Source organism: Chelmon rostratus, chromosome 6 (genome assembly GCF_017976325.1).
Source record: "Chelmon rostratus isolate fCheRos1 chromosome 6, fCheRos1.pri, whole genome shotgun sequence".
Lineage (NCBI taxonomy): Eukaryota > Metazoa > Chordata > Actinopteri > Chaetodontiformes > Chaetodontidae > Chelmon > Chelmon rostratus.
The window spans coordinates 22359021-22369744 of record NC_055663.1 but is presented as its reverse complement, the minus strand read 5'-3'; the positions used below and the strand labels follow the sequence as shown (position 1 = coordinate 22369744).

Genomic DNA, 10724 nt, shown 5'->3' with positions numbered 1-10724 from the left:
TGCAGCATTAAAATGAAATGCTAAATTCAATTTGCTAAAAAGATGAATCATGGTTTAGAAAAATGAATTGCTGAGCAATTAGCAGTAAAACTTCTTGCTGTGGCCCTGGAAATGCTGTACTTCAGAAGATGTTAAAAGCAACAGGCCATGGAAAATATATTTTTTCATGTGATCATGAAAATTGTTCTTTGCTGCATCCAGAACGTTTGTCTTCTGCTTTGTCTCACAGAGGGTGAAGGGTGAAGTGTTAAGAACAGGGCCCTTATTAAGGGTCTTGTAGTTTTTCCCTAGGTAGAGTCTGCTTTTAGAACCCCGACCTCACTTCGTGAAAACAAAACGTGAGGAGAAAAATAACCTCAAGGAGAAGCCGTGGCCTAGCCAACCACTGGACACTGAGCAGCACAAAAGCGCGTGTGGGCTGTCCTCGAACTCCCTCCACCAAATGTCTCCACGTAGAAACCCACTTCCCATAGAGATGTGTCTGTCTCACACACGTACAGGCGGACGCACGCACACACACACACACACAGAAGAACAAACAAAAAGAGGCGGCATCCAGACAGAAACATGAGGTGAGGTGAGCAGGCAAATTTTCTTTAAATCTACAGAATGAGCTCTGCGCACACATGAACACAGACACAAATACAGCAGTGCCTGGGGTTAGACCCATCCCATCATCTCAGACTGCTGATGCTGTCCTTACTGTAGCTGTGAGGCCTGAGGGCGTCACCGCATAAGTATTAACCTCGCTCATATTTTACAAGCACCGCTTACTGCCCCAGTCCAACATAAACAGGTGTGTATGCCAAATTGGGCGTCATTGCTCCCCAGGCTAATGTCTTGTCTGCTTATATATATAGTCAGAACTTTCACTTTGCTATCTGTGAATCTTAAGTTATTTACAGTGTCTGTAACAGACATTTTTGAACCTGTTCAGTCAGAGCCGTGTGCAGGAGAGAAGTTGCTTTTGAGCTTATGCAGTTGTTAGTTTGGTGATTCACATCGAAACTCTTCATTTAAAACTTTGCTGCATCTTGCCTCTTTTCTTTCTTTCCGTTTAATCATCATGTGCAGCCCTCGCTGTTAACTTTGACAGTTCATTTCAGTTGAGTTTCATGTGCTCTGCGTGTTATTTTGATTTGACGCTGAAGATATTCTGAAAAAGGGCCTCTCAGTTCTGCAGAAAACCCCAAGCACGCACCAGAAACAGAGACACACGCTGGCACATTATTGGGACAATACAGTCGCAGATGCATGGAGGCAGTCAGGTAGCGTTCAGAGTCCTCAGTCTGGGGTCTTGACGATCCCCACTTTGCCTTGTGGTCTATGATGTCACACAGGGCTTTGCCTTTGAATGGCCATGTGTTCTTCACCACTAATATCAAACAGATGATGAGAAACCTCCAAATGATGGTCTTTCACTAAGACAAGCAGTCAAAACAAAGTTAGAGGAACACAGAAAAACACCGAGCGATCGCATGAAAAAAAAAAAGACTATACGTTCTTAATTGCTGCAGGCTGTGTTGCGGGCAGCGTTAAGCTGTATTGTGTGCTCCTCTGCTTTGTTGAGAATTTCAACATTTTGAACCTGCATTATCGTCGCACAAAGACTGACTGCATTTCCATGTCTGTGAGGGCTGCTAGAGATGTTTGCAGGAGAGAGGTACTTCCATGTTAGTGTTACCTTAACCAAAGCCTTCACATCCTGGAATAACAAAATAACAAACAAGACTTAAAGGATTGCCCCAGAACAATCCATCATCCATTGAACTGTTAAATAGCCCTTTCCCCAAATGAGGAGAAGTCTGTAATTGAAGTGCGATGTCTGGAAGACAACAATCCTTTTCTTCTCACTTGGTATCTGGCTAATCTCAGGCATCAGCTCTGAAGACCTCTGACTCCTCCGTTTTTAATTTCATCCCTTCATTTGGGTAATTTATTTTTTTGCCACCCTTGCCTCTCTTCCCCCACTCTTGCAGATGTGTCTTATCTCTGGGAGGCCAAGCTTCTGATCTGAACGTTCCTGTCTCACTTTGCCAAAGTTACAAATTACAAGAGGAGGCAGAATGCTGGAGCTAATTCAAAGGAATTTGGGAGGGCTTTTGTCTTTCCCAAAACAGGGAAGAAAATTAGAAAAAAAATGACTTGGCATAAAGCAATGTTGTGAGTACCAAAAAAACCCAGCTAAAAGATGTTTTATATGCCGTTGGCTAAGATCCATTCAATTACCTTGACAGCCATTATAAATTATCTTTACAGCAAATAGTAAAAGCTTTTGTCAGCCAAGTAAGTAAATCACCTTGGGGGATCGACCTGTTCTGAGCTACTTTATTGGTTCAAATCATTTTAAGTTTTCAGGACACAAGGAAATCAATGACCACCACGTGTATACACAAACTCCTCCGTTTTTCTGTCTGTCCTGTTCTCTTCAGTCTGTGTGAATGAAAACTGGCAGTCTCGTGACTCTCTCACATCCCCTTTGGAGTCATTTGAAGCTACCCTGGTTTCCCAAAGCTCTGCAGACCCTGATATGTCTTGCCAGTGAACTCTGAATAGCGGGACCATATGTTGAATTTGCATAAAGTTAATGCATGGCCTTGGCAGTCTTATGCTGCATCCTTTCCAGTGATGTTAGTGGTCATGTTACCTCACTGTCTTTTCTCCCAACTGGTCCCTGAATTGGAAAAGTGGGTGCGTCTCTCCCAGTGTGAATTAGCCCAGAAGCATTAGCTTGCAGAATATATCCCAATGAACTAATGATCCTGACACCCAAACAATGGCTGCTTTAGAAGAAGGCACACACAGCAGACTTTGTTTTTCTATCTCATATTTTTAATGACAAAATGTTTGTCAGAAACAAATGGATTTATTTTTCTCAATCCAGGCCATAGTATGGGGAGCTTATGCGGTTCCGGTCCCCAGGGCTTCAGACAACTAACAAAACACATCTTACTTCTGCTCTGCTGCCTGCCTACAATGCTTTTCACATACAGGAGGACGAGTGGGAGCGTCCAGCAAATGAATGAAATAGCATGGCTCTCTTTCACAGGGCCACTTCATAGAAAGAGCTGGATGGACCCACTGACAGTCATCATGTCCAAAATGGCAGTTTTATGAATGATAAAAATGATTTTAGGTATTGCATTTTAAGCTCTCTCACTGCTGCAGAAAATGCAGACATCTATCAGCTTCTACACCTTTTCATTTTCTGTGATGAGCAACATTAGCAATGAAAATCAAAGAGAAATTTGGAAGTACCACAGAATACATCACTTTACACGCTAGAAAGAGTGAAAATGATGAATTAACTATCATATAATTATTGCTAAACTGAAAACCGCTCTGCCCTATCCTCTACCATGCTTTGCAATTAGTGCCTAACTTGGTTCGACAGCTGCTCCTACTTATATAGTGTCCCCACTCTTTCTCCAAACCACTCTCAATTAGCTCCTCTCCTAAATAACCACTCTTTTCACTTGCAGTTTCCGGCTACACATGCACCTCCTTGTTTCATCAAGCCATCCCATCCATCTCAAAAACACCCTCACAAAAGAGGTACACTCTTGTTTGTGTGTCTAAAAAACAAGAGGCACACTGAGCCACTTCCTATTCACATCAGGTCATTTGCATGACGGTCCTCTTCCCATTTAGTGACTCCGAACGGCTCTGCCAACACAGAAAGCATGAGCAGAGGCTCGAGTGTTGAGCCCGTTGTTCTGTCGTCCCGCGTCTTAAATCCTCATTAAGTTTATCCTGAGTGTCGTGGATTGTACCACACCGTGCTCTGAGAATACACTGCTAATATCATCTGCCGTTCCAACCACAACAGATAATAAACATGCAAAGTGATGAGTTGAAGAGTTACTGCGGGTGTCACAGGTGGCTGTGACCACCCAAGTAAGACAGCCCCAATTACCCTGAAGAAACATCGTGGGTGCTTTTCATTCTCAAACAAAACCGATTCCAACTTGATGAATAATCACATTTTGCATGGTTACTGGGGATTTATTTTGTGTGTGTGTGTGTGGGGGGGGGGCATTGCTTTTTCATTTTTTAGTGGAAAAAACTGTTTTCCATAATCCTTGTAACTTCTTGCTTTTTTTCCCTCCTCTTTGTGTGTTTCTGATCACATTTCTGCTTGACACAGACATGGAGAAGACGTTCCTTTCCATGCTGGGAGACATAATTGACTTCTGTTCCATGCGTGCCACAATCAAGACAGAAGACCACAGCATATTACGATAATGTGCTGTGTACAAAATAACGTCAAAGTCAGCACACTGCTTGATTTATTTATTTTTGATTTTTAATGATTTATGCTTCCTAATGCATTTGCCAGTTACTATATTAAGCGTGGTTGGAATGTTTGAATAACAGACTTCTACATAAAGTTTGGCTTCAAACCTGGACACACACAATGACCAGATTTAATGTGTGTGTTTTTCTTCAAAGGGGGAGAATTTATGAAAATAATAGCTTTGGATATTTGTTGGAACAGTCAATATGGGCAACTGAACACTGAACGGGAACATTCTTGTACCAACATGCATTGAGCAATAAAGAGAAGAATGTGGATTCCTTACTCAGGGTTCAAGGATAGGCTTTCTTGTATGTTTCATAATACAATTCATCATTAAATTAAAGACACATCAGCTTTTTATGCGTGGAAATGTATTTGCATCCTTGTCAAAGGAAACATGATTTTTTAAAATGCCTCCAGTTAATCTATTTCAGACGAAAATATAAATGTCAGAATGAGGCTATATGCTAGATATGTTATATTAATAAGTTACTTTAAATGAGTAAATATGCAAATCTATTTACATGACAAGTAGCACCTCTACTGAAATAAAATAAGTTAAACACTGATGCACATACAACATATTAAACTGCACTAACTTGCATGATTAATCATGCAAAGTGCAAGACTAAGCTACATCAGTCTCTATGTAATGTATGGTTATTATTAATGTGCAAAAGTTATAATACATTCTAAACCTAAACCAAAAGATAAACTGGCCTGTATAGTCTGTAAACCTCACATGCCCTTGAAAAATATGATAGGCTATTACAGATTAAAGCTGAATAGGCAGCAACAACATGAATATGCCAACAAAAAGTGGTTATAACATTAAGTGCAGCAAAGCACTGCAGAGTCTCAGTCCAAAGCCAAGTGTTAGTGCACGGTTCATTTAGCCTCTTTCTCATTGTATGAATTAAAGGAATAATTTGACATTTGGGGAAATCTGCTTATTCACTTTCCTGCCGACAGTTCGATGAGAAGCTACCCCTCTCATGTCTCTGCATCAAGTTTGGAGCTGGAGCCAGCAGGCAGTTAGCTTAGCAGCGTGAAACGGCTAGCTCGACTCTCTCCAAAGTTCAAAAATACACCAAGAAACACGAGCTTGCTAGTGAACACAGCGTATCTTGTTTGTCAAATTCATGCACAGACACGTATAAGGGATCATTTCTGTGTTTTGGGGGAGTTAAATGCCGTAACAGTTTCTTTGAGAACAACATCAGGGAGCACTGACTTTCTGGGATCTCCTCACCAGCAACCAGCGAATGTGCTGCACAGGGGCACTGTTGTTCGTCAAGAAACAGCTACGCCACCAACTCATTTTTAGAGTTCTGGCCGTCGTTCCGATCAATTATGATAACATTGTTCTTACCAAGTTAATAAAACTGATCTGGGAATGTTGAGATGCAGCTTAAGAGGAGGTTAGATGCAGTTATTTGGAAGAGAAAACAAAGGCGGATGGTGAAATTATGTCCCAAACTGTTCATCACAGACCATCCATCACAGCTGACACACTGGCTCAACTTTGACCAGTTGTACTTGCTTATGCTCTCACTTTAAGCTACATTTTACTGTTGTCTTTCCCAGCGTGGTTTAGTTAAGACATTGATTTGTTTTACAACCTTTCTCAACTTTTTAATTACCTGGATTCTTGTGTTTTTCCCTGTCAGAATTCATTTTATCACTGCGTTCCCAGATCTCAACAATCACTCTGGTGAGTGCAATGTTATAATAACTGACAGAAATCCTGTTCAAAACTTCTAAAATGACATCAGAGTTGTTAAACTGGAATTCCTTTAACATTTGGGCTGAGCACACCTCGTATTAGCTTGGAGCAAAATTCCCTTCGCACCAAATGAGAACAAACAAGTATAAATCACATAACACCATAACAATAATCTCTTCTATAGGTTTTGTTACCTGTGTTATTATAGCCGTAGGTGTGTAGTTGTAACTAATCGTCACACCACTGAGCAGCTTTATAAATATGTCCAAATAGATAAGTAGTATCTCTCTAAAAACTAAAGGCAGACTGCAGGTTCAACTTCAGCTGATATTTTAGCAATGAAGTGCCAAACTGAGTCAAATGGGAGTTTATTTAGTTCTCATGAGTCGTATCTGAATAGAAAATATCAGTGCAGCACTCGACAACACATCCAGCAATGTATCAGTTTCATGTTTAATGAGTTGAGGAAGGATCTCTGCAGTTAAATGGTCTTTCTTGCTACTGTCTATTAACTGAAATTGCAAAAGCATCCAAATAGATGTTACTGCTTCGGGGAAAATGACTGCAAACAAACTATGCTACAGTAAAATAGAACCAAGGTGTCTGAATGTGAAACACACTGTAATGATGTTATTTGTCGTCAACACACCAGTAGCAATGAAACCTTTTTTTCTTTTTAAGAAAAGGAGGCGTTTTAGGGATTGGGGGGGTCATTTTCTAATAGACACACATCTTCAGTCAGAGTTTCTAAAAAGTAATTTTCTTTACACTTAGTACAAAAAAGACATCTCTACCCGTTAGTGCTTCGTTTTAAGATACTATAACATAAATAAACAATTTATTTTCAGTGTTCAGAACAGACAGTTCCAGTGTGACTGGAAAACTAACATACTCCACCATATTCCAGTTGGCAGCAGAGGGTTTAACAGAGTTCTCCACTCAGATTTTGGCGCACCCCAACGCACCATACTTACAAAATGTTCTTCATTTCTACAAAAACCTCCAACATAAGCCCCAGCCAATTTGGGGGGGTCATTCATGTCAAGATTCACTTTTGCTCCCCTTTGAAAATACGACAAAACCCTTAAAAGTTTTCAATCAAAGACTTGACAAATCTCTCCCAGTCACAACCTCATCAGCTGCTGTCATTTTGATCAACTCCCAGGTTACTGTGATTCCTCTCCATGCACGAGTCTCTTGTGAATTTAACAATTACAAATCCCAGAGTGCAAAGCACAGTTCCCAACGTGGGCCTCATTCATTACCTGTAGTCCCAACTTCACTGTGGATACATCAGTACATGAGCACAATCTCTATGTGACAGTAAAGTTCTGGGGTATTACCTACTGATATTTAGCATTTACTTTCTGAAAAGAAATTAGATAGATTCTGCTGTGCAAAACGATGCCATGAAGAGCTGATAGTGTAAATTCCATTCCTTTATTTCAAAATCTTTCGCTGCTCCGCGTCACACTTTCATCTCGCTCGCTTGAGTCTTCCTCATTCAGCTAGTCCTTGGCGCCTCACTTCCTGGCACTGAGTTCCTCACGTCCTTATTTGCAGGTAAACACCTCCGTCCTCTCACTGCACGTGTTGCACTTGACGAAGCAGCACCATTGGAACTTACAATTGCACTGCCAAACTTTGGTGTACTGGTGTGTATTGTAGCCCCGGCCGCAGCACATAAGGTCGCAGCCGTCTGTATGTGGCGAGGTGCGGTTGCACAGGCGTCCCTGGGTGCCTACGCTCCCCGTGGCTGCGTCCTCCTCGCAGTAGTTGGGCGACCTCTCGATGTAGACGAGGTCTGTCTCCATGGGCTTGCGGTAGCCCTGAGTCTGCTTCACCTTGAGGTGGGTGGGCTGGCGGAGTCGGCTAGCCCGGACTACCTCCACGTGCACGGCTTCGTTGTACTTGTCCTTGAGTACGTAGCCAATCTCGCGGAACTTGGGAAGCGTTGTCCAACAGGTCTTGGTGGTGCAGGAGCCTGAGACGCCGTGGCACTTGCACTCTAGCTTCATCCTTTCTTCTAGTACCTGAAGAGTAATAGAGAAAACAAAACAGTTGTAGAACTGCTCCAAATATAGACATAAAATTAGACTCCCAGCATGAAATTAATAAAAGGACAGAGAACAAATCCCCAAAACCCCTTTCTCGGTAGTATGCAGCCATGGAGATAGTTTACGTTTCCAGGTTTTTACACGCCCATACGATGGGGGTAAACTTAATTTTGTGAAAGTGACGTCACGTCTTTACAGAAACTCTTCATAATCTATAAAACATGACACCAACAACGACTATCTGCCTGTCTATATGCCGCTATAGAGATAGGAGAAAAAAAATGTCTTTTGTAATTTGGTTGAGCCAGAGCTATTTCAGTTTATTGACATGCACACAGCTATACGACAGGGATCTCTGAATGGCTACGAACACAGTTTATATCTTATCACTGCAAATGCAAAACCAACATAACAGTACTTGTCAAAATGACACAGCAACTGTACTCGCACCATGCACCAAGCCACTGACATTTTCCTAAATGAATTACATGTTAACATCACTCCATGTAGCTATATTGCTGTAGGAACTGTTGACGGCTGGCTGTTTTTTATTTCATAAAGATACATTACGTTGACGGTTAAATTGTTTGAGCGAAGATGACACTAAACATTGGGTTTATTCTGGAAACAACCAAAGTTTTACCCAGATGCTGGCTGAATGCTAGATTGCCGTGCCACTATGTAAGTGGAAACAAATGCGAAACATGTCAGATCAACCAGACACCAAGAAGTTTATTGAATATTTGTGTAAAAACTGTGATGGCAATGGGGCTTTTCTTATCAGCATTGGTAAGTGCTGACTGTGGGGTTGTTTTTATTGTAAATTCAGTGCATTTATGCCACAGGTACTTCTGTACAGAGTGACTGATCTCTGTGAAGAAGACAAATCCAAGCTGAATTTTCAGTCATGGATGACATGCAGTTGCATGTCCTGAAAATTGCACTTACTGGTAATATTCCATCCTGTAATTTTGTCTACCTTCCCTAAACCACATCAGTGACAGAGAAAAAAAATGCAGCTATCAGTCATCTGGGATAATTTGAATCCAGATTATTGTGTCATGAAATGTGTTGCACATGCAGTCTAAAGCGAAGACAAACTCAATTAATTGTTTACAGCTGAACATGAAACTTGAGGCTTATTTGACTGCTTAAACAATACTGTGATAAACAGAAGAAAGCAATGTTGCCACATGCCTGAAAGTGCATCACGGTCATTTTAAATACAATAATGTAGAATCTTTATGTTATGCCCGTAGTCTTGGACTGAATTTCTCTTTGAGGTTATCTCCAACATATGGTGCACAGGGCAGAATGTTTTCTCTTTGCTGCCTAATCCTGGGGCATATGGGAAATATTGTGTGCTGTCGTCAGTATTTAAGTGTCAATCCTTTGCCCCATGGGACTAAGAAACTAAAAAAACCTCAGAATAAAAACTGTGCCCTCTTTATTTTCGTCTGAATTGTTCTCAAAGGCAAAGGAACAGAGGAAGGAGGAGGTGTTTGGAGGAGTTTGAATGGGTCATATTAACACGTCTGTAACAGTCCTGACATGACTCCCTTTAACCAAATTAGGAACCCTTGACTTGCTTGAACAAAGCATGTGTCATTGTTGTATAAGAAGTGAGTTTGGTTGGCAGGGCATTTTTCCAGCACAGCTTTTTCCTGGCCCCTCGCCTCGCCAGCAGCACAAGTCATCGTTTCTATCAGACACTTACGAAACGTACACAAGAGTTGTTCAATATCTCTGTCTGTCTTGTCCGCGGAGTCATGTGGTCACAGTTTCCCGATTTGAGGACATTTGATTGAAAAAACATGAGCTCCCCCGACTTCATAAAATCCGGGGGTCAGCTAACAATGTGGCCTCAGATGTTGACTCAGAATGAGGATTTCCAAAAATGTATAGCACAAAAACCACAAGGAATGCCTGGCATAAGGAGTCTGACAGATGCATGGAAACATTTACTTAAACTGTGTCCGTCAAAGGCTCTGATCTGTTACTAATTAGTCCAATATGACCAGATTCCCATCTAAAGATCACCCGTCAAACACATAGCCCCGAGGCAAGATGAAAGAGATCTGTTGATTCACTGGGTGTTCTTTTACACTCAGTTCAGTCACGAAATCTGTTGTAATTATAGTTTTCTGTTCAAGTGATGCTTCTTATCTCTCATTAGAAAACAAAATCACAGCTGGATCCCATTGGAGGCACCACTTCCTCCCTCATCAGAATCAGGATCATTTCTATCAGCTCATTTGTCTTGAATATACTGGTGCCGACACTCTTTATTTATATATATATATGTATATATATATACGTGTATATATATGTGTATATATATGTATATACATATATATACATATATGTATATATATATATACATATATATGTGTATATATAAATACGTATATATGTATATATATATGTACGTATATACATATATATGTACGTATATATGTATATATGTACATATATATATATACATGCATACATACAAAGCTCCACTGCACTAATGGAACATGATACAGCCTGCAGTAGACAGGGAAAACAAACAAGATCTATAAAACACAAACTATTTCTTCACAATTCTGAAATCCCAGCAGGAAGGGGAAGATGATAATCTGTATAAAAGTCTGCATAA

The 10724-nt window shown here is 40.8% G+C and overlaps 1 protein-coding gene across 1 annotated transcript in view; it reads right to left on the bottom strand.

The window, feature by feature from the left end:
- Positions 1 to 6374: 6374 nt before the first annotated feature.
- wnt7bb (wingless-type MMTV integration site family, member 7Bb) overlaps positions 6375 to 10724 on the bottom strand; it is a 28109-nt gene continuing 23759 nt past the window's right edge. The window contains exon 4 of the mRNA XM_041938317.1: positions 6375 to 8059. Coding sequence (XP_041794251.1) covers positions 7580 to 8059 — 480 coding nt within the window. The 3' untranslated portion in view covers positions 6375 to 7579. The remainder of the gene's footprint in view (positions 8060 to 10724) is intronic.